A 24,337-nucleotide genomic window follows, 5' to 3' on the forward strand; every position below is an offset into this window, starting at 1 on the left:
TAAAATATTGTAAGTTTTATTTTTATTTTTAAATATTGAGATTTTAATTGACAATAAGCTTAGTATCTGAATTGGGAGTTCTGATGCAATCATCAGAGAAACTGAGACCTTAGGCATCAATAACAAAAGCATGGCTTTTAACAGAAGGGTTAGTGGTGGCCAGGTCTACTCAGTACTAGACTATTCTAGGAAATGGCTTTCTGTTCTGGGCTCTGCATTGAGAAATTGAATGAGATTCAGGTGGAAAAAAAACAAACAAAACATACTTAGCCTAAAGATGAGACACAAGAAAACTGTAATCATTGTCTCCAAACATTGAAAAACCATCCTGAGAAATAAGAGCATTTATGGGGTGCATTTTTAAGCATTTGACATGGATTAACTCATAAAATTCTCAAGCAATCACTGAAGTTAACATTATTATTCCAATTTGGGAGGTAAGGAAAATGAAGCTCAGAAAGGTTAAATAAGTAGCTTTCCCTGAGTCACACGCCTAAGAAATGGCAGACCTATGCAGTCTGCCTCCAGAACTAAATAAACTCTTGACCAGTGTGCTTCTTGCCACTCCTGGAAGAGGGATTAAGTTTGTTGTCCTTGGCACCAGCTGATTCAGTGGATTCAGTGAAAGAACATGCAGAGAAACTCAGCTCAGGTCAGATAAAACATCTTAAATGAGCAGTCGGAATACGGAAGGGAGTCCTGCGTCTGCCCCTGGAGCTTCCTGCAGCCTAGCCTAGGTCACTCCTGACAACCATGGAGAAGGAACCAGCTGAGCCAGTGTCTCTTATTTTTTAACAAATACTTTCTTTCTTTTAGGCATTTATTTAGTAGCTTTATATGGCTTGATATATTTTGTTTTCTGGCACATTTTGAGTAATAATTTCTCAGACAATTGTCATATTGTCGTTAAAATTTCCTGATCTTGCCAATGTTTTCCTGATTGTAAAGTTCATCATTTTTGTTGTAAAAAAATTAGAAAATCTAATAAAAGAATTTAAAAGCTCATACACTATCACCACTCAGAGATAACTTATCATTATTAACTCTTTGATGTAATTTTCCCAATCATGTAATGTTTTTCAAGGAAAAAAAATTGACTCTTGTTTTAGATCTATTAAGATTATTTCCACACATGAATAATTTATTTTGATAAATTCTGGCAGTTCATCATTTTTGTTCTTTTTATTTTGTTTTTATTTTTCTGGCTAGGTTTCTGCCTCAGTGCTCAAGCAGTTTCCCAACAGTGGCCTGAATCCAGGTCTTTTCAATGTGGGGCCCCAGTTATCTCCTCAACAAATTGCCATGCTGAGCCAGCTTCCACAGATTCCCCAGTTTCAGTTGGTAAGTAGCAGATTTTCCTCCCGTAACTAAAATGGTTATGTACTTTTTCTTTAACTTGATTTGCTTCATTTTATGTGCGCTCACCTGGGGGTAAAAATGACCCATAGACCAAGAACTTGGTGGCACTTTCCTCGTGGACTCTTGACTCAGGAAGCTTAGGGCCTCTCTCTTTCTTCCCTGTAGGCATGTCAGCTTCTCCTGCAGCAGCAGCAACAGCAGCAGTTGTTACAGAACCAGAGAAAGATTTCTCAAGCTGTGCGCCAGCAGCAAGAGCAGCAGGTACATGGGATTGCAAGGGTCCCTCGCTAGTGCTCTTTGTAAGGAGTGCATTTCTACGAAACCTCCTTGATAGCAAAAACAAACCATATGCAATCTTTTCGTGTGAAGTTCGGGATGTTGCCTTACCGTGTGTCTGTTTTCCCTTGGGCCTCCTTGCTCTGGACTGCCCGCCTCCAGCTGGCTCGAATGGTGAGTGCACTGCAGCAGCAGCAGCAGCAGAGGCAGCCGAGCATGAAGCATTCACCGTCTCATCCTGTCGGGCCCAAGCCACATCTGGACAACATGGTACCCAACACTCTGAATGTGGGGCTCCCAGACCTTCAAACCAAAGGGCCAATCCCTGGATATGGTTCCGGTGAGTTGTTAGTAATGAGAATTAACCTTTTTTTAAGCCTATGGTAAGGACTGAACCTACATTACCCTCTGTTTTCATAACAGCCATACAAAGTGTATATAGTCTTATCCCTGTCTTACAGATGAGAGGTATCTGAGTTATTAACCTCTGGGAGTGTCTATAGGTTTCAGAAGCTTACCATACAATGAGTAAATAGCAAAGACAGGGCTCCAACTTCTGATCAAAAAGCAGTCTTTTTATATGGATGAATGGCAGTCTGCTTCCCAAGAAGTAGGAATTTTTAAAAACTGGTTTAAATGTTTGTATATGCTGTGAGTGCTACAGGTACCTGAGGTTATAACATATTAAAATATATACAAGTTGAGATGTTTAACTTGACTGATAAAATTACCTTCTCTTGAAAAAATGGAGAACTAAAATTAAATTTATAAGGCAAACTGATAAAATTCTTCTGATATTTGTATTTCATCTGATTTAAATAGAATTAGCACAAGTAAGGTTACACCTTTGACATTCATAAAGAATTTCTTGGCAGGCAAATCATAGCTCTTTCAGAACTGAGGAACATGCTGTAAGCAGAATCCAATCAGTGAGGCAATAGTTATTTAAAAATAAATTTTAAAAATTAAAAACGTACCACACCACAGCAGGTTTCTTCTCAGATTCACATTTAGATTTTATTTTGATAAAGAAGGTACCTCTACTGTGCAAACTCAAAGCAAGAAAACCTGAAATCCATGCTCCCAGGTGGCAGAGTGACCCTGGACAATGACCTTGCTCTCTGTGCTCTAGTTCTGTGAGGCACCTACTTATATATGTTTTTATTTCTTTCAGAGAGAGGAAGGGAGAGGGAAAGAGAGATAGAAACATCAGTGATGAGAGAGAATCATCTATTGGCTGCCTCCAGCCTAGGTGTGTGCCCTGACCGGGAATTGAACTGTGACTTCCTGGTTCATGGGTTGACGCTCAACTACTAGCAACACTGGCCAGGCTCAGTTATACTCTTTCTTAAAAATGACCTGAGAACTGACTTAAATTCAGTATATCCCTTCTACCACTTGACACAGAAGGGCTGACTCCCCACTATCCCATATCTTGTTAGGGCATGCTCATCTGTGTATCGAACACAGGGTACCAAGCAAGGAGGAAGCCTCCCATAATAACTAATGAAGGTGTCATTATCTCCTGGGTTTCCAGTCTGCTTGTTCATCATGTTTTCTGTTAAGGATGAAGCTTGACATAAGAACCTGGGTGTTTTGGTATGTGTTGAGTTGTTCTGAATTTAGACACCATATGCCAGGGGTAGGGAACCTTTTTTCTGCCAAGGACCATTTGGATATTTATAACATCATTCACAGGTCATACAAAATTATCAACTTAAAAATTAGCCTGCTGCATTTGGTCAAACGTTTAATTAACTCACCCCTAATGCCTTGGCAGAGCCAGACCAAATGATTCCGCAGGCTGGACATTCCCCACCCCTGCCATATGTTGTAATAAAGCAGGACAACTTTGCTTCTTCCATTTCTTTTTGTCAAAGAATATGTAGTTCTCAAAGTAGAGTCCAGGCAGTTCAAAGCAAAGAGAGCTTTTGCAAAGTTGCAAGTAGCTTTTCCACGTATTTAAGTGCACATGGTTCTTTTCAGCTCTTCTCAGTACTCATCCCTAGAGCATGCCTCAGGTGGAAAGAAAGGCTCCTTCAAACAGCTTGAACATACAGGTTACTGACAGTACTCTTAAGACACGTTTTCAGCCCTGGCCTTTGTGGTTTAATGGGTTGGGCATTGTCTTGTGCATCATCAACAGGTTTCTGATTTGGTTCCGGGTCAGGGCACATGCCCAGGTTGCAGGCTCAACTCTAGGTTGGGGGTGCAGCCAAGCAATATTGCTCTCACACATCAATGTTTCTCTCTCTCTCTTCTAAAATCAGTAAAAATAATTAAAAAACAAAACAAAACACGTTTTCACAATGCATCAGGTAAAGCCTGTGGATAAACTTTATTACGTGATTTTCTTAATCAGGGCATATATTAGTAAGACCTAAAGTCATGGTGTATTTATCTCAGTGACAATCAGTCTTTAGAACAGCTTTAATATTTTCTGCTCCTATTAAAAAGTAAAATTATACCTTGACTGTGAATCTGTTTTTAGCACATGTACCTTTCTTATTTATTAAGAATATAGAAAAATTTTATCATGATGCCTTGTTAGATTAATGGTATTATTTGTGATTATTGTTTTCGTCTTAACTATTCCTAATGGCTAAAGGATCAGAGTTCAGGATACACACACATACTCATTTATGAAAAAAAATTTTTTATATCATATTCCTGTTGCATAATATTCCTGTTTCACAAGTAACTTATACATTTAGCTATGTATTGAAATCCTATTGAAGCAAGGAGAAAGAACATATTGACTTATTAACCTGTTTACGTTTAATAACTTATTAAACAATAGCTAAGTTAATTTTATTAGGACTTTGTCATATTAATTGTAATCTGACCAGTTTTAATCTTCCTTACAAGATACATTTTGTATAATTTTTCTTAATGTATATTACTTTATTTAAATTGAAAAATATATTTTGGGACTCAAAGTAAGTCTGATTTGGCTGCCTGTTTTGAATAAATCTGTAGCTATAAATTTTGATGAAAATATATTTCAAGCTTATACAGATTAAATTTTTTTCAAAAAAGATTATATGGTAAAGATGTAACAAAATGAATAGTATTTTAATCTTTCCAATGCTGAGTGTATCAATCTAAAAAAGATATCCATGGGTTAAAGTAGCAGGAATAATTCAAATTATCTTAAGTCTTGATAAAGTCTCTTTTGTTATATTTTCTCAAAAAGTTAAATGACTTTTAACTGCTTAACTAATTCTTAATTGATTGTTTCTGTAAAATGGATTTTTTTTAATTCTCTGCTTGTAGCAAAATTGAAAAAATAAATTGTCAGATGATAATGACCTATCTAAAAGTTATGTTTTCATATATATGTTATCAAACCCGGGGGGTGGGGGGATACTTTAGAAAGAATTCAAAAAATAAGTGATGTTATTTCTTAAAAAATTTAAAAAGAAGTGATGTTATACCAAGACTCCTGCTTTTCCAATTTGCTTATTCATATAAAATTTATTAGTACTTTATATCTATAAAAATTTGTAAAATAGACATAAAGTAGCATGAATTTGATCTCATTTTAGTAATAAGCCATAGTCATTAGTAGCTGAACTAATCGGTAAAATAGTGACTCATCTTAATAGAAAATGCATTTCCAATAAAATCTTACTTTTTGTTTAAAATGTATCAAAATTTATAATATTTATGTGTGCATACCTAGTGGAAAGTAAAGTTATGAATATTACAGGTTTTTAAAATAGAGTAATTTGTATCTATGAATGTGGCAATATCATGTACATGTGGACATGGATTAGAACTGTTGTGTTAAATGGGCAACTGTGGGTGGTTTGTTTCTCTTGTAATGTGTTCATTATAATTATTACAAAAGCAGTAGTTTGTTTTTTAATCTACAATAAAAGGAGTAGCAGAAAATAGAAAACTACAGACAAAGGGAGTGAAGGGGGAACAATGAGGGGCAAGTTCATTTGAGAGAGTTTCCTTTAGATGCTAAGCACTGAGCCAAGTGGTAGTGAAGAAGTGAAGAACCGATGAAGAAAGGACAGATAAGATACACAAAGGGTTGTTTGAAAGAATGATAAGAGAACTAACAGGGACATCCTGGTGAAAGGAGTCCCTGGGAAGGCAAGGGGCGTTTCTTATCTCTCTGTACCCGTTGCTAACATAGAATCTGGCACAAATGAGGCTCTCCGGAAATATTCATCAGCTGAAGTAAGTGGTCTGTCTGGTTTGAGTTGAAGTGTTGGTGAACCGGAGAATTGCAGGGAGGCCACTTGGTGGGCAGCTTGGTTTTAATGAAACAGCAAGTGTAATAAAGCCAGAGTTGTCCTGGGTGTAGCGGCATGATAGCTCATAGGTAGCCCAGAGATCACAAGTGGTGTGCTCCTCTGCTTCCTGTGAATGCAGCCACAGAACACAGCGCCCCAGAACCCCTCCCTCCAGAGCTGCTGAGTGCATTCTGTGTCCTGATGCCATGCCAACACTGTATGACATCGAGAAAGAACGAGTCATGTACAACCTTGCACTGATTTTTTTTTTTCCTCAATGGTTTTGGGTTTGTAGGGTAAACCCTTCAAGGCAGTTTCATCTTCTGTCCTTCCTGTCACCCCTTTAATTGTTTTCCTTACCAAACCTTGTTATTTAGTTATGGTGCTGATATATTTTGGTGGCATTTGATCCCCAAGTTTCTAATGAGAATGATGCCCACTTTGCTTAAGGTTCAGATGGACTCCTGAAACTCTCCCCTCTCCTATGATTTATAACTCTTACTAATTTTCTACACTTCATGTGTCACAAAAGAACTCTAAACAGCTGAAATTTAATACCTTTAATTCCCTTTGAGTTTTAGAGAAATTTTAGAGCAACGTTAAAGAAAATTAATGTGTAAGGAATGGTTCCTTATCCTCTTACTAATCCCTACATTCTTGTTTTTAATCTTCACCAGAATCCTGAGTTATTTTCAAAAGCTCTTTCTCAATGACTGGAACCAGCTTTCAGATGGCCTGGAATCCAAGCACCTTGGGCTGGTTTTCTCTGTCAAAGGTAGAGGTGTAATTTGCCCAAGGAGCAACACACTTAGGCCATTAAAGCTTATGTCAGAGAAAGCCCTTGTTCCGTTCAACTTCCCTGCCCTCCAGTCTTATTTCAACTCAGCAACATAGGACAAAAGATGAAAATATCTTAAACCCTATTTTTAAAAAATTGTTTAATTTGAAATAATTTCAGCTCATACCAAGGATTTCTACTCTCCACCCTTCAGTTAGACTAGTGAAGTCAGTTACAGTGTGAAAGAACAGAGTTCTGTATATTTATAGCAACATTTTGAACATGTCAAGAGGGTGTTAGAAATGGACTTGAACTTGATTTATTATGCATTTGTAAAACTATATCTGACAAGTAGGAGAAGCACAGGGGAAAAAACATATCCTGGACCCTCAGTGGGATATGGATAAATGGTATTTAGGGACCAATAAGACACCAGCAGATGGTAGGAGAGTAAAATGGATGCAGCATGGAGTCTTGCATGGCCAGAGCTGCACATTCTAGAGTAAGAATAGATTGGCTTTGGCTCTTGTAAGCCACCTGAGCTTCGGCATGGGGAACCTTGATCACCTCTCTGGGTTGCTACACTTACTATAGCTCTTAATCATCTCTCTGGTTATTCATTGTTCTTCCCCTTCTCTGTTTCATTGCTTTATTTTAGTCCTTTATTTTACTTTTATGACAGTGGGTTTAAAAAAATATTAAGTACATTCTGATCCAAAATGGATGGTGGACCTTATGAAACTCCATCAACGAGTCTCTCACTTTGGCTTTCTCCTGTCCAGCCCTCTGCAGTGGGAAAGCATTTCCCACCAAAACTCTTACAAAACGTCTGACACCCGAGGCTTACGTCGGGGCTCATGGCAAAGTCAGCTCTGAACCTCTTACTAATAACCTATTCGAGCTTTGGTATCTGCATCACTGCATAAAAACTTTTTCAAATTGATATCTCAGATTCTATCCTGGCCTTCAACTATCCATTCTCACCTTGCCAGTTCTCTTTCTAAAATACAAACCTAGCTACTGCTCTCTCACTTGCTTAAAATTTTCTTTATCTCCTGTCTTAGAGGAAAAAAGGTCCAAACTCCTTTACCTGATATATAAAGACCCTGCATGACATGACTCTTCATTTCTCCCCGATCTCCTACCATTCTGCCTCACTTCGTCCATAGTTAGCCAGCCAAGCATTGGAATTACACTGTACTCTCATTCCTTAAATATTGTCATGAGTTAGAGCTTTGTACTTGGTTTCCTTGATTTCCTCACATACTTACCTAGGCCCGAAGTCAAATTTCCCTTCTTCTGCAAAGCCTTTCCTCCCCCGGTGCCCTTACCACAACCTCATAGCTGCTCTTATTCTGTATTAGTTTAATGTGTGGACACCTCCACCTCAGTTGGAGAATCACTGGCCCCAACATTCTATTTGGCACAAATGTCAGCTAAATTAATAGGTGAGTGAGATGGTCTTAATTATATGGCAGTCATACACATTTTCATACCTTAACAGAGGAGTCGTTATGTTTTTAGCAAGCAAGACCAAGATCAGTATTTTGAATTAAAATGTCTGTCTCTGAATGAAACTCCTTGAGAATTAGTCTTTAAGTTACAAATGAATCCATTCATGGGTTCTGCCTCAGAACTCTTGTTACTGATACTAGAAATTTATAGAAAGACATAAAATGTGGTTGTCTGTTTTAGGCTTCAGCTCTGGCGGCATGGACTATGGCATGGTTGGCGGGAAAGAGGCTGGAACAGAGTCTCGCTTTAAACAGTGGACCTCCATGATGGAAGGACTGCCCTCTGTAGCCACACAGGAAGCCAATATGCACAAAAATGGTAAGAGCAAAAAAAGCATTATGAGTCGGAGCTCTTCTGACCCTCAGCAGGCCTTGAAGTGTCCTGTAAAATTATTTTAAAGCATGGATTTATTGCTTTTTTTTTTTTTTTTTTAGCAAGCCTCTTAATTTCTCCCCAAAAAATCTTATGGTTGCCTATGAAGGATGATTGTGTGTGCATTTCAAATTATAAGAATGCTAGTTCTAATTAAAGAGAGCCAAACTTCCCACCTGTGGTGGGATGGGATCGAGTATAGTAGAAGCGAATTTAAGCACCCATTTAGGATAAAACCCTAATGAATTGGCTGAGAGAACAAAAACAGGTTATTTTTAGGTGCTTGAGATCACAACAAATATATTGATTTTTGAACCTTTCAACCTCTAAAAGATGACTAATAGATGAATACATGAGATTTGAACTTTCCACAAAGCTTTCTTGCTCTTTATGGATTACAGCAGTTGAGGGCATTCTAGGCTTTGGTTGTAAATGTGGGTCAGCCCTTCATCTCCAAAGTTCTCTGTAAGAGCTTCTCCATTTCCCTGTAAGACAGATAGAAGGTCTTGGAGTCTTCCTTCACCCTTTGTTTCAATGTTAGTTTCAATAGATAGTAATTGGCTTGGACTCCACTCTGTCTATGAGAACCAAGTATAAATAGGAGTGGGACTGCTGCTGCCCTCCCTGGCAGGCCTCGCCCCATCGTTCTGCAGCCTGCCAGGGCCTGTATAAGCCACTCTTAAAAACATGCCCACCCAGCGGCTGCTCAAGTGGCCACTTGGAGCTCTTGCCTGTTATCCCAAATCGTGTCATTTGATTTTGTGCCACAAAATGAAGAAAGATTTGTAGAAACTAAGATCTGTTTCTGAACTCAATAATCCAAGCCCATCATCTATAGCTTCAGGCACTTACATTGCTTCCTTCCCCAAAGACTTGATAGGTGCAGGACAATAGGTACAAAATGGCCGGTGAGGCTATCGCGAAGGTAGAACAGCCGCTTGCCTTTTTAGCGCTAACACATAATATTTTCCCCATTTCCTTAGCAATCTCCAAGGGACTCGAGCTTTTTGTGCTCTACGGCTACCCTGGACTGTGCCCTCGGATCAGATTTCTTTCAGAGGCTCCAGAAAGTCAGTGACTTCTTAGCTGAGCATGGAGATAGTTTTGTTGATACTCCTGCTAGGCCAAACCAAAGAGATTCTTTTAACCAATATTTATATATAGATATTTTAATACATAGCCTTGGAACTAATTTTATCAGTTCATAAATAGGACCCTAAGAATAGATCAAGTGACACAATACAACATGTAAAATTTGTTTGAGAAATCGGTAGAATTGGTATCTCACGGAAGCTAAAAATGTTATTTAAAGTAAAGCTTATTTTTTTTGTTAGTTGAAGGGAATTTTAAGCATTTGATTTTTTCCTGCCTCGTGGCATATAAAATGTATGAAGCGGGCACTGACAAAACCGCTGAAATGCTCTCAGGAAAGTACTTACAAAGGATTTGCTGTTCTTCGTGTGTGGGGCCATGGATCTCAGAGCTGCAGAGTTCACTGCTGGTCTTGTGCTGGCAAAGACCCTAGGCAGGAATTCCATCTCATAGCTTTGGAATTTAAAGCAATTGCAGATGCTTTTCTCTCCAGTGGACTTCCCTACGTTTATATTGCTCCTGCCAGCAAAACTAGGCCTGATCAGCACTGAAGAACTTGGGTGGGTCGGTAATGTCGATACAAATGTAGTTAAAAAGCCTTCTTATGTGCTGCAAGTTGTTTAATGTTCTTATTATTTCTCTTGAGTCATTAGTATAGAAACTGTGGGGATAGTGGTGTGATTTGTAGTTTATGAAAGTTTAGTTAACTTCATAAGAACATGGAATTTTAAAACTGAAAGGAACACTCAAGAATGAAAATAGTGCTTTGTGCATGAGTGAGAAACTGAAAGGCTCAGAAAAGTGAAATGAATTGTTCACGATCATCCCTCTTATTAATTATATGCTGGATCTCAAGTGTGACCCCTCATCCTAGTACTCTTTCTACTATACTACATAAGCTTCAGAATACTGTATTTGTTTGAGTTTCTCTAAATAAAAGATTGATAAGTTCTATTCACAGGAGTCCTTTCCAAATGTGAATTAATTTCCTCTCTCTCTTTTGTCAGGCGCTATAGTAGCCCCTGGTAAGACCCGAGGAGGGTCACCATACAACCAGTTTGATATCATCCCAGGTGACACACTGGGTGGCCATACGGGTCCTGCTGGTGATAGCTGGTTACCTGCCAAATCTCCACCAACCAATAAAATCGGAAGTAAATCCAGCAATGCCAGTTGGCCTCCAGGTATTGTCCAGGAATTCTGAACAAATTGTTTTTGCCACCCACTTTACTAAGGCATCTACTTTCATTTGCTTCATTTAGTAATTATTGCCTGATAAAGCAAAGTATGTGATATGCTGTGGGAAGATAGAAAATTTTCATTAGATACGGTCTCTGCTCTGTAGCGTTCAGTCAGGAAAATAAGGTGTTGACACTGATCGCCTACAAGGTAAGCTACTGAGTGGTAAATACTTTGTGGACTTAGATGCACTGAAGGAAGTCAGGGGAGGGGAATCCGGAGATAAAAGAAGGTGACTTGGAGCCGGGGCTTGGCATGCATTTGTCATAGGATGCTTTGTAACCTGGATTCTTCTGAAATAGCCATTGAATTGATTTATTTTTTAAGCACGTATTTATTGTCAGGTTCACAGCAGTGAGTGAATGAGAATATATGTTGCTTCTCTCTCTCTCTCTCTCTCTCTCTCTCTCTCTCTCTCTCTCTCTCTCTGATGCAAATAACCTATTCATTGTAGAAAAAAATTTTAATGTAGTAAAGCACAAATAAAAAGAACATTTGGTATATGTCCTTCTAAACCTCTCTATATAGTTATATTTGTGATATGAGTATGCTGAGTTTCAGTTTATTAAAGTAGGCTTGTATAATGCCTGTTGCTCATTTATAATGCATATTGCTTTCCTTCATCGTGATTAGAAAAATAAAAGTTTATTAACACATCACATAACTTTAAGTATGATTGAAATTAACCAATGAAAATTGTAAGCACTATTTATAAATATTCCAGGCTTTTTCATGATAAGCCTGATTATTCCTGCCAGTTGTCCCTGCACATTTCGTGTAGTAGTGGTCATTTGTATTGTATTTCCTTCTGTGCATCTGAGCCAATTTGCAGTGAGATAAATGGGAGAAGCCACTGATTCCCAACCTAGATATTCTCTCAGTTCTTGTCCTAGATGCCTGAATAGTTCTCATGAGCACTAGGCCTTAATCCTGCCTCTCTCCCCAAGCCTGAACTTTCCTGGGAGCAGGAGCAGGAAGAGCAGGGAGCAGGACTAGGCACTGATGAGCTCTGGCATTAAGTTCACAGCCATAGAGAGACAGAGGCTGACGTGTTGTGATAACACCAAGGTTGCTGCCAGAGTATATTTTCAGGATGACATTTTTAAAAATTCTGTGATGAAAATCTGAAATAAAATACAGATCTATTTCTTATATCAAAAAATAACTTTATTGTACCATTTTTTGAACAACCTTCTACCTCTTGCCTGGCGGCGTGGCTCAGTGGTTGAGCATTGCCCCATGAACCAGGAGGTCACTGTTCGATTCCTGGTCAGGGCACATGCCTGGATTGTGGGCTTAATCCCCAGTGGGGGGCGTGCAGGAGGTAACTGATCAATGATACTCTCTTATTAATGTTTCTATCTTTCTCTTTCTGAAATTAATAAAAATATATTTAAAAACAAAAACCTCTAATACTTGTTCTTCTTCTCTCAGAATTCCAACCAGGAGTGCCATGGAAAGGTATCCAAAACATTGACCCTGAATCTGATCCCTATGTCACCCCAGGAAGTGTGCTGGGAGGTACAGCCACATCTCCCATTGTAGATACTGACCACCAACTTCTGCGGGATAACACCACAGGTAAATAAGTCAAGCATCCCTTGTGTTGATGATTCAACACCCAATATTTTCAGATGTGTCAATCTGTGGCTTCATTTATACTTGCTACTATCTAATAACCAGAAAACATAAGAACATAAAGCTTTTCCAAGTTTCATTTGTTATACTGACATTTATCTGCAATATTTTTATCTTATTTTTCATCTGTCACTCAAAGGGTCTAATTCTTCCCTCAACACCTCGCTGCCTTCACCTGGTGCCTGGCCCTACAGTGCCTCTGACAACTCCTTTACCAACGTTCATAGCACTTCAGGTATGAGTGTGACCTGTTTGTTTCCTTTTACACAGGAAATTGGCATGTATTTCTTAACGAATACTTTTATAGTAGTTGAATAGCAGCAATATGTCAGCATAGATGGAGGCACAACTCTTGTATTGACCATGTTCTGGAGGACCTTCCAGTGTCAGAGGGGCAGGATGAGATGTACAGCTTTAGGACAAAGCAAACGGTGACATAATCACAGAGAGCTGTCAGTGTGAAAGAGGTCAGAGGTTATATCCTGATGGCACGAGTGCTTTTCTTTTAACCAATCTCCTAAGAGAATCACGGGCCATGGGAAGAACTAGGTAAGGCCAGGTTTTATTCCTAAAGCAGCCAATTGTAGCTGGCTTTTCTCTAAAAATCCTTTCACTTTCAGACAAAGTCTATGGGCAGCCCAGGCTGGGTAGCTCAGTTGGTTAGAGCATTGTCCCGATACGCCAAGGTTGCAGGTTTGATCCCCAGTCAGGGCACATACAAGTATCAACCAATGAATGCATAAATAAGTAGGACAACAAATCTCTCTCTCTTTCTCTCTCCCCCCCCTCCTCTCCCCCCCCCCTTTCCTTTCTCTCTCTAAAATAAATAAATGAATAAATTTTTAAAGGCTAAGGACAGATGGCTAAGGGAAAACAAGAGGACCTTGATTAATTCTACCAACACCTTTGCTGAGTTCCTTTTTTGTTTTTGGGGAATACTAGGGAATGGAAAAGTTAATGGCTATATAATGGATATAATAGAGCCTTTGAAGGCACTCAACACAGTGCCTTACGGATTGGGAGAGAAATCGTGAGTAATTGGCACTTTGGTCTTGGAAAAGTTAGACCTTAAGCCATTCAACTCATTAAGGCTTCTGTTCTTTGTCTAGGCAAAAGTAAATAAAACAAATCCTTAACTACCTACTAAGACTCTGCAGGTTAATGACCTTACAAATTATTTTCTATTTTTCCTTTTTACCTCTGTCATTATCAACAGTGCAACAATGACCTATCGTTTTATTGAGTGCTCCTGTAAACCAGGCAGCATGCTAAGCCTTCAGCATGAATTCCTTTAAAAAAAAAAAAAAGCAGTGACTTATTTCTTTCTAATGACTCAGTGGGTTTGAAGTCTGGGCAGGGCCCTAGTTGGCCAGTTTTTCTGCTGCGATTACGGTCAGCTGGGGTGTCCCATGAAATTGCAGTTGATGGCAGCGGAGCTGAGCTGGAATGTTTCCCTCAGATGTCAGCTGTCCAACTCCCCAGTGTGCCTTCTCTCACTGCATGTGCTGCCTCATCACAGTATTTTATCTCAAGCTTCTTTTTTTAATTGAATTTATTAGGGTGACATGTTCGCAAAACCATATAGGTTTTAAGTGTACAATTCAAGAAAACATTATCTGCATGCTGCATCATGTGCTTATCGCCCCAAGTAAAGTCTCTTTCGTCCCCATTTTACCCCCTTGCCCACCTCCACCTACCCCCCAGCTATCACTACACTGTTGTTAGCATAAATTCTATTTTTTTCTTTTTAGGATCCTTTTTTATTGATTTTTTAAAAATATATATTTTTTAATGATTTCAGAGAGGAAGCGAGAGGGGAGATAGAGAAACATCAATGATGAGAGAGAATCATTGATTGGCTGCCTCCTGCATGCCCCCTACTGGAGATCGAGCCTGCAACCTGGGCATGTGCCCTTGACTGGAATCGAATCTGGGACCCTTTAGTCTGCAGGCCGACGCTCTATCCATTGAACCAAACCAGCAAGCAGTGGTTCTCAACCTGTGGGTCGCGACCCCTTTGGAGTCGAACGACCCTTTCACGGGGGTCACCTAAATACATCCTGAATATCAGATATTTACATTATGATTCATAACAGTAGCAAAATTACAGTTATGAAGTAGCAACGAAAATAATTGTATGGTTGGCGGTCACCACAATATGAGAAACTGTATTAAAGGGTCACGGCATTAGGAAGGTTGAGAACCACTGAGCTAGGGCTTTTTTCTCTCTTTTTTTTTTTTTTTTTTTTTTTTGTATATAAGAGGAAGGGAAAGGGGGAGGGAAAGAAACATTGATGTAATACAAAACATTGATCAGCTGCCTCCTGCATGCCCGCCCCCTACTGGGGATCAAACCTGCAACCTTTCAGTACACAGGACCACACCCAACCAACCAACTGAACCACACCAGCCAGGGCTCAGCATGAATTTTTATCTTACTTTCACTAGAAGTAAGGAGGTTCTGGTGCTATCCCCATTTTATAGATGAAGAAACTGAGGTTCAAAGAGATAATGTAATTTGCCTCAGGTCTGAGTGAGTGTATAAAGGAGCCAACTCAGTATTTCATGTTTTAACTACTACCCTACATTATACTTTTGTAGGACTTCTCCCTTACATGTAAAAACTCATTTTCACTTAACTCTTTTATTCCTATAACTGACCATATCTCAGGTTTTGTTTTTTGTTTTTTGTGTTTTTTTTATTGATTTTTTACAGAGAGGAAGGGAGAGAGATAGAGAGTTAGAAACATCGATGAGAGAGAAACATCGATCAGCTGCCTCCTGCACATCTCCCACTGGGGATGTGCCCGCAACCCAGGTACATGCCCTTGACCGGAATCGAACCTGGGACCTTTCAGTCCGCAGGCCGACGCTCTATCCACTGAGCCAAACCGGTTTCGGCTCTCAGGTTTATCTGATTTATCTTTTGTCTATAATTGGGCATTCACCTGAGAGATGGCCCAATAATTAGCCTAGATATGTCTCCCCACCCAAGGCTCAATCCCACCTCCAAAATTATCTTTCCTTTTTAACTAAACTCTATTTTTCTTAGTGATGCTCCCATGTATCACTAAGTCACAATATGTCAGTATTGTTTTGCTCTTTCATTTCTCCCTTGTTCCCTGGATCCAGGCAGTGATGATGTCCCCAAGTGGTTTAGTCTACCGTCGTACCTCTCCTATCCATGTCTCTGTTCCATTCTGTGTGCTGTCACCCAGGTTTTAGATCCTACTTTAAACACTACATACTGAATCTACTGCAAAATCTCCTCCTGATAGCTCAATCAGTCCCCAGCCTGCCTTCACAGCCTCCTTTACCTCTCTGCCTTACACTGTGGAAAATTGCAGTGAGTGTAAGGCAGAGAGGAATGTTGTTCAGCCAGAATTGGGGGAAAGCATATTTGGTACAGGATGGGTGTAAATTGAACCTTGGTTTATATTTTTCAGTCTCTCTGAGCCCATCTATTTATGTAAATCCTTCAAGACCTGTCTTTGCAAAGCCTTTGCTGACAGTCCAGTCTTGTCTTTCTTCTCTGTGTATTGAGCATATATGATGTTGCCTGGGGTTACCAATTTTGTTGTTCACCTGTTTTGTCTTCCCATCTGACCTTTGAAGTTCTTGAGAATAACTGTTTATATTACCCACACACTGATTTAGCGTCGTAAAGCATAGTAAGCCCTTAGAGAATATTTGTTGATTGTATTTTTTAAAACCTGTTTGAATGTTGATATCAATATTCTGGATATCAAGAAAAATGTAATTTTCTAATGTAATTTCCATTAAGTCAATAAGTATTTGTAGAATGTTTTAGTTCTGCTAGGTTTCATATTCTATATCTAGAAGTCTGATGGGTTCAGGAATACTGTCCTTGAATTTATCTTCCCTTTCGGGCTGTGTTTAGTTAAGAAAGCTGTAGGGAATTAGATAACTTATTAAAGCTTTACTCCATTTGTTAATTTGTCAATTCAGAGTGATAGTCATTGAAAATTTTATATTCATAAGCTCAAAAACTATTATTTTGTATTGCTGCTTTTTAAATGTGCACTTATGCCCTAACTGGTTTGGCTCAGTGGATAGAGCGTCGGCCTGCGGACTGAAGGGTCCCAGGTTCGATTCCGGTCAAGGGCGTGTACCTTGGTTTCAGGCACATCCCCAGTAGGGGGTGTGCAGGAGGCAGCTGATTGATGTTTCTCACTCATTGATGTTTCTAATTCTCTATTTCTCTCCCTTCCTCTCTGTAGAAAATCAATAAAATACATTTTAAAAAATAAGAAATAAAATGAAAATAAATGTGCACTTACTGTTTTTAGAATTTAAATATGTGTGTAGGTGTGCACAAAAGTTACGTGTACTGGGTGACAAAAGTAACCTTACTCCTTCCTCAATTTTCTTACAGCAAAGTTCCCTGATTACAAATCAACATGGTCCCCAGATCCCATAGGACACAACCCCACTCATCTCTCCAACAAGATGTGGAAAAACCATATTTCCTCAAGGAACACTACACCGCTGCCCCGCCCACCGCCTGGTCTGACCAACCCCAAACCATCATCTCCCTGGAGCAGCACAGCACCACGATCAGTCAGGGGGTGGGGGACACAGGACTCACGGCTTGCCTCGGGTGAGAAGGATCTGCATAAAGGAGCATCCTTGTTCAAACACAAAGGTCTCATGTTAACACAAATGGTGAAGATGTGAAGTCTTCACAAGAGAGGAAATGCAGGTTGGCTGGTAGAGGCGAAAGTGTCTCTTGAGTGGAAAATTGCAGTCAGTGTAAGGCAAAGGGACCCAAGAACTCCCAAGGTGCTGATGGAGTAAAGATGACGGATGGCAGAGTGAGAGCACTAGGAGGAAAATGTCTTGAAGAGAAGGCATAAGAATGCATAGGGATCCAGGTCTCGGAGAAGAGAGCTGGCTATTCAGTGCAAGATAAAGGTCAGAGTGAGGTGGAAAAGAGACACTGATTTATACGAGAGAAGCAGCATGTGAAAGGGCTATATGAAAATGTTTATCGCTCGTGCCTTTTTACATTTCTTGATGTTTTTTTCTGATCTTATTTTCTGATTACTTATAGCCTCTACCTGGAGTGATGGTGGTTCAGTTCGTCCTAGTTACTGGCTGGTTCTTCATAATCTCACTCCACAGGTAATCATGCTTTCTTGTGATTTTCTAGATAGAACTTAATTGTGTTAAGTGAGAGAACCTCAGAGATGTGGGCAGATACAAAAACTAATTTATTTCCTGTCACTGCAGAGAGGTCTAGCCTGCAAGGGTGTGTCTCCGCACCCAAGGCTCAAAGCCTACTGCTGAATGGGGGATGTTGACCACTCAGCTTCACGCCTGCCTTCATGGTGATGTTAACACGTGTAGTTTATAAAATGGTGACAGCGGGCATTATTACCTGGTGAATTCTGTTTAGCAGAGATAACTTGCTGTATAGATTTGCCTGACAGAATCTAGAACTAAGTGCGAGATAGCTATTTAAGTGTTTTAACCACATGCAAAAACTTACCTGTTTTTGCTTTAGTTACTGAAGACTTGAGACTTGATATTAACTGTTTTTCTGCTTCATAAATAATTAACCATCTATCTCTGCAGAAGGAATGTGTCTATTTCATGAGGCTTAAATGCCTCCTGGGTACTTCTGATTTTCTCTCTGTTACCCTCTTCAGTGTAGATGGCAGTATTCCTTCCCATCATCAGAACATGCCCTCTGGGTTGTTTGTAGTGTGGTGGGACTTCATTTGTCCCAGAGCACCCTCCCTTCACATTGGTTGCTTTGATGACTGACATATTTGCAGCAGCATTATGTTAATAAGCATTCAAATGAGGTTAAATGAACCCATCAAAACGAGCCCATACCCTTCATTTGGACTTGCCAGCATAACCTTTACAGCATCTTGTTAAAAGAGATCAATTAGCCCAAGACGGTTTGGCTCAGTAGATAGAGTGTCAGCCTGCAGACTGAAGGGTCCCAGGTTAGATTCCGATCAAGGGCACATGCCTGGGTTTCGGGCTCGATTCCCCAGAAGGGGGCGTGCAGGAGGCAGCCAATCAATGATTCTCTCTCATCATTGATGTTTCTATCTCTCTCTCCTTCTCCCTTCCTCTCTGAAAAAAAAGAAAGAAAAAAAAAGATTTATTTTTAAAAAAGGGGAGATCAATTAGGTGCCTGGCTGGTAAGGCTCAGTGGTTGAGCATCGACCTATGTCACGGTTCGATTCCCAGTCAGGGCACATGCCCGGGTTGCGGGTTCAATCCCCAGTGTGGGGTGTGCAGGAGGCAGCCGATCGATGATTTTCTCATCATTAATGTTTCTGTCTCTCTCTGCCTCTCCCTTCCTCTCTAAAATCAATAAAAAAATAATTTTAGCTGAAACCGGTTTGGCTCAGTGGATAGAGAGTCGGCCTGCAGACTGAGGGGTCCCAGGTTCGATTCCGGTCAAGGGCATGTACCTGGGTTGCGGGCATATCCCCAGTGGGAGATGTGCAGGAGGCAGCTGATTGATGTTTCTCTCTCGTCGATGTTTCTAACTCTCTATCTCTCTCCCTTCCTCTCTGTAAAAAATCAATAAAATATATTTTAAAAAATAAATAAATAAATAAAAAATAATTTTAAAAAGGAGAGATCAAATTAGGCCTCCCTGCCTTCCAACACATAGAATGATTTGTCCAACATTGAATTCATAAATGAATTTGTGTACACTTTGCTAAGCTAGCACTTCCAGAGTGGTTCCCATGGGATATTAGTAGGTGTCTGGCCTAATATGTTGGGAATGTATACTTGATTAAACAAAATTAAGCAGGTTTCTTCACTATGAGACTTTAGTTCCTTTAATATGCTAACATATGTTATGATCCACTGTGGGGAAATAGAGCTTCTCCTAAATTGTTTTGCCAGCAAACTTATCTAAGGTTAGATAGGTCACTTTTGTCACCAAATACACATAAATTTGCGTGTAAACCCAGGGCTTGTATTTCATGGTACATGCTGAGAAAGGCAGTTTCCTAAATACAATTGACATGAGGAAGAGTCTGGATTGGCTCTTAATCCCTGTATCTAATAACTCAGCTAAAAGCCCCAGGTTATTTAGCTAATAGTTGACTAAAGCATGAAGATTTTTTATAACCATCCTCAAAACTATATCTGCCTCATTATTTCTAAGTAGTCACACAGTGTGGTGGGTGTAGTGTGGTTAGGATGAGAGAAGGGATACACTGTATTGAAATGAGACTGGGCAAGCCAACCAGCTGTTCACTCCCATTTTATTTCAGTTTTCACTCCCGTTTTATAATATGAAAAATAGTATGTATATATGTGTGTAAAAGGAATATAGGGATTGGCTGTGTTTGTATTAGAAAGAATTCAATAATTTTAAAAATCAACACTTGCTGGTTAGCAGACTAATCTGGGTTATAGTTTAAAAGAAGGTTATAAGGTCAAATCTGTGGTTCCTGGATAAATTTACTTTTTTTTACCTAACATATTTTTGGAAGACATCTATCCTGAAAAGTCACTAGTGGCATATGCTGATATGCTTCTGTAGTCAGTTGTCACTTTAAAAACAATGCTAAGAGCTGTTTCTCCAATCATCTATAATAATAAAAGCGTAATATGCTAATTAGACCAGATTGCCGGACGTCCTCCTGGATGACCTTCCTGACGAAGCTGGGGCTGCGAGGGCTGAGGCAAGCCACTGCAGCTGCGAGGGCCAAGCTCCTTGTACAAATGTCATGCATAGGGCCTCAAGTCTATATATATATAATCTATATATATATATAAGGCTAATATGCTAAGTGTCCAACTAGTCCCTATGACATGCACTGACCACCAGGGGGCAGATGCTTCACACAGGAGCTTCCCTGACGCACATTGGCCATTTACAAAGAAATGGCACAGCGGACCTGGCACCCACAAAGCAACACTCGGCTTCCCCCAAGTGGGACACAGGCCCCACCACCACCCAGGAGTGACAACCCACCAAGTCACAGCTGACACTGCCGAGACCCAGTGGCGCAAAATGCAGACCATAGCCCAGCCCAGCCTGGAAACGGTTGCTGTGGGTGCCAGGTAATGACGTTACATAGCAACGCCCAGCTTCTTCTCCCTCACAGTTAGCCACCTTGGAGTTTCTTCAGTCCAGGAACATGACTTGCTTTATAGCCAGGTGCAAACATTTTACACTTTAACCAAATGTCTGTGAAGCATTTTCCCGTGCCTCATCTCATTTGATCCTCACAGAAGTCCTGGAGTAGGTAGATAGGAGGCTCGGTGGAATCCTATTTTCTTTTCATTAGCCAGTGGAGATTTAGAAAGTAACCCAACTGAAAAGAAGTAAGAAATGGTGGACCTTGAAAATGACTTCAGGTTTTCTCACTGCTCAGAATATAGTCAAACACTGCTACAGTTAAATATTTCACCCTTTGTTCTCCCTGCGTGATCTACAATAATAATCTCTTTCACATTGATATTTACTGCTGTGTTGCTCACAATTACCTGAAAGAGAAGTTGGGGTGCTTCACTGGGCTGGAAAAAGTTTAGCTAAATCAGAAAGCAGGTCTAATTAAGGAAGTTTATATATATAAAGCTCTCACTATGTCCAATCGCATGCGTATGTTTCCATCTGTCATTGTCGATCGTGAATTTAGTTGACACTTCTATTATAGAGAAAGGGCAAATAGGGATATTAAAATATTTCTTCTGATTAAGTTCCTTTCAATGTGCATGAATTTGCGCACTGGGCCACTAGTTTTCTATAAAGAACTGTGGGGAAACTGCCAGTTTCATCCTACAGGGTTTCCATAGTAAAACCACAGAATGTTTCCCACTGCTGCCACCAGTAGTGCAACTTTTGAAGGCTTTTCCAATAGTAATCTGTTTCACTTCCAAGGAAATGAACTGAAATGTTGGACTGAGCAGCTTAAATAAACATAGTTGAGATCTCGATACAAATAAATTAATCAGAGTGAATAAATAGATCTATTCATTTGAGTCATAGGTGAGGGCAATTATCTCCAATCACTGAACATCTTAGTGGTAAGATCCTGGCTAAGGTGAGCAACTACAACCTGTGGTCCCATTGGCAGTGGGCAGCAGAGGACAGAGCAGTAGGTAGAAATAGTTTCACCTTGAGATGGCCAAAGTAGGGGTAAGAGGACATTAGAATAGTCTGAGCTGGGGCGGCTGTCAGTACTTTAAATCATTAGATGGTTAGCAGTGCTTTTTTTGTTAGTGGCTTTATCTCTAGCTCTTCGTGAGGTTGTTAACTGGGAAGGTGGAAGAATACTACATTAGTAATGATGCTGAGAATTTTGTGTTTTCCTAAACTCTTCTTTGGGTAGCATCTTATTTATGCTTTTTAAAGCTTTACAAATTAGCACATGTTCACATCCTAAAGAATATAGACCACAGGTTGAATCATATGCTTTTGTTTTGAGCTGCACTTGTACAAATTTTTTAATTTGCAAAATGGGCACATTAGATCTTTGCCCAGTGTTTTGCATATCTTAAAATGTTTAAGACCTTTGTATTCGATGCACTCTTTTATTTTGAGTTCTTCATTCTTATTTAGTACTAATACTCTTTATGAGCCAGAAGCCCTTCTCATTCTTATGTATAAGAAAGGTCACTTGACTTCCTTTCACACCCACCTTCAGTTTTTATCTCACAAATGTCTTACTCCTTAGATTGATGGGTCAACCTTGAGAACCATCTGCATGCAGCATGGCCCACTGCTGACATTCCATCTGAACCTAACCCAGGGCACCGCCCTGATCCGATACAGCACCAAACAGGAGGCGGCCAAGGCCCAAACTGCACTGCACATGTGAGTACCCATCCTATATGCTCCCAGAGACCAACACGCAGGAAGATGCACACATTAATATTCTGGCACCTGCTTAATTAAACAAAGATGCTCGAGAACACGCTCAAAACGACACCATTGCCTAGCAATTGTTTCGTACTGAGGTGGCTGTTCTTTACCTGCCTAAGTGTGGATTGTCCTGTGTACATCATAGGACGATCATGATAATTCCATAAGTGAAAAATAAGTGAAGTAGTAAATAAATTTTAAGTACCATAAAACAAAGATCAATAGCTATAAAAATATGAACCATGATTACTGTTTCTTTTTATAATCCTATCTAACTGCTTACTTTGGCTTCTTTGTGGGTGATGGAATATTGTGGTCTTGGTGAATAGCAGGGGTTTTGCATCAAGTAGGTGGGACTGGATCAGACTTTGAGCATCCCCCTCCCTGCCACTCTCAAACTGGTAGACAAGAAAGAGCTGGCTCCCTGTGGCTGCATATGCTACAACCAGCAGCTATACACTGAACAAGCAAGTCATGGTGAGGCTCCTGCAGTGAGCCTGCCGCTGAGATGGAGCAGCATTTCCAAGTGTATGGAGCTGGGTCACCCTGATGCTTGCTTGGTGTGTGATCTTTTACCTCCCATGGGGGTGGGGGAGAGGTGACATTATTCTTGACATATAAATTTCACACATCAAAGGATATCGATATAGAGTATCTTCCAGTAGTCTGGATATCTTGAGACTTTGTGATATTTTATTGCTTTAAATCAGTACCTGGTGGCCTGGTAAAAATGCAGTTTCTGACACTGATTCTGCATGTTAAAAAGCATCCAGGAGATGTAGACGCTTCTAGTCAAAGGACTGCACTTTAAATAACAAGGACTCAAAATGCTCAGTCCCTGTGCTTTAGAATTTTCCTCAAACCCATAGTTCTTCTCTTCCTTTTTCTGCAGGTGTGTGTTGGGAAACACTACCATCCTGGCTGAGTTTGCCACCGATGATGAAGTTAGCCGCTTTCTGGCACAAGCTCAGCCCCCTACACCTGCAGCAACCCCAAGCGCACCCGCAGCAGGTTGGCAGTCGCTGGAGACCAGCCAGACCCAGTCAGATCCCGTTGGACCTGCTCTGAATCTTTTCGGTGGGTCCACAGGGCTCGGGCAGTGGAGCAGCAGTGCTGGCGGCAGCAGTGGGGCCGATCTTGCTGGCGCTTCGTTGTGGGGGCCCCCAAACTATTCTTCTAGCTTGTGGGGAGTCCCAACTGTGGAAGATCCCCATAGGATGGGCAGCCCTGCTCCTTTACTACCTGGTGACCTTCTGGGAGGAGGGTCGGATTCAATCTGAACTTTGAACTTTCAACTCTGACCTCGTGACCTTTTTTGGAACAGCAGCAGCACTAACTTGACCTTTTCGTTTTTTTTTTCAACTTGCAATAAATACATTTTTAAAAGGAAAAAAGAAAACGGAGAGAGAAAAAAAAGGTGGGTCATTGACAGACTGTCTGAGCACATAGTTGCCTCCCTTATAACTTCAGTTTTTTCGTTTGGAATATGAATCCAAAAAGAGAACATATCACTCTTGAAATACTTGAATCATGAACGCCAACCTAGAAAGACAATGTGAAGCAAGTACACATACCATTTAAATTTAAACACAAAAAAATTAAAAAAATTAGTTTCTAGTTTTTCACTTTTTTCATGTTATATGGAAGTTGTTGCTAAGAAACATATATACTGAAAAATAGCTTTTTAACTTTGTTTGCACTGGGTGTGTTTCCGTCCTTAGGTCTACCATGTTTGGGAGGGAGGGGAATTCAAAAGAATTGTTGGGGTGGGGGGAGGGAAGACTTGACGGAGCCTCACTTTAAAAACAAAAACAAAAAACCTAAAAAAAAAAAAAAAAAGGAAAAATTTGTGATTGGCTGGTTGATAAATACCAGTGTGTTCTGGCACATGTAACTGCCCAGGCATGCTCGTTCTGGTATGTGTGTGCACGTGTGTTCATGTAC

The 24,337-nt window shown here is 40.1% G+C and overlaps 1 protein-coding gene across 4 annotated transcripts in view; it reads left to right on the plus strand.

The window, feature by feature from the left end:
* TNRC6B (trinucleotide repeat containing adaptor 6B) overlaps positions 1-24,086 on the plus strand; it is a 172,723-nt gene extending 148,637 nt beyond the window's left edge. For 3 of the 4 annotated variants that reach the window (XM_036296692.1, XM_036296695.1, XM_036296696.1), the window contains 11 exons: positions 1,210-1,341; positions 1,525-1,620; positions 1,798-1,975; positions 8,359-8,496; positions 10,650-10,826; positions 12,316-12,462; positions 12,659-12,754; positions 16,916-17,140; positions 17,594-17,664; positions 22,206-22,345; positions 23,286-24,086. In XM_036296692.1, coding sequence (XP_036152585.1) covers positions 1,210-1,341; positions 1,525-1,620; positions 1,798-1,975; positions 8,359-8,496; positions 10,650-10,826; positions 12,316-12,462; positions 12,659-12,754; positions 16,916-17,140; positions 17,594-17,664; positions 22,206-22,345; positions 23,286-23,673 — 1,788 coding nt within the window. In that variant the 3' untranslated portion in view covers positions 23,674-24,086. Of the gene's footprint in view, positions 1-1,209; positions 1,342-1,524; positions 1,621-1,797; positions 1,976-8,358; positions 8,497-10,649; positions 10,827-12,315; positions 12,463-12,658; positions 12,755-16,915; positions 17,186-17,593; positions 17,665-22,205; positions 22,346-23,285 lie in introns of all 4 variants that reach the window. The other variant, XM_036296694.1, reaches the window with a different exon arrangement.
* Positions 24,087-24,337: the final 251 nt, after the last annotated feature.

The sequence above is a fragment of the Myotis myotis genome, unplaced genomic scaffold, assembly GCF_014108235.1.
Source record: "Myotis myotis isolate mMyoMyo1 unplaced genomic scaffold, mMyoMyo1.p scaffold_m19_p_3, whole genome shotgun sequence".
NCBI lineage: Eukaryota > Metazoa > Chordata > Mammalia > Chiroptera > Vespertilionidae > Myotis > Myotis myotis.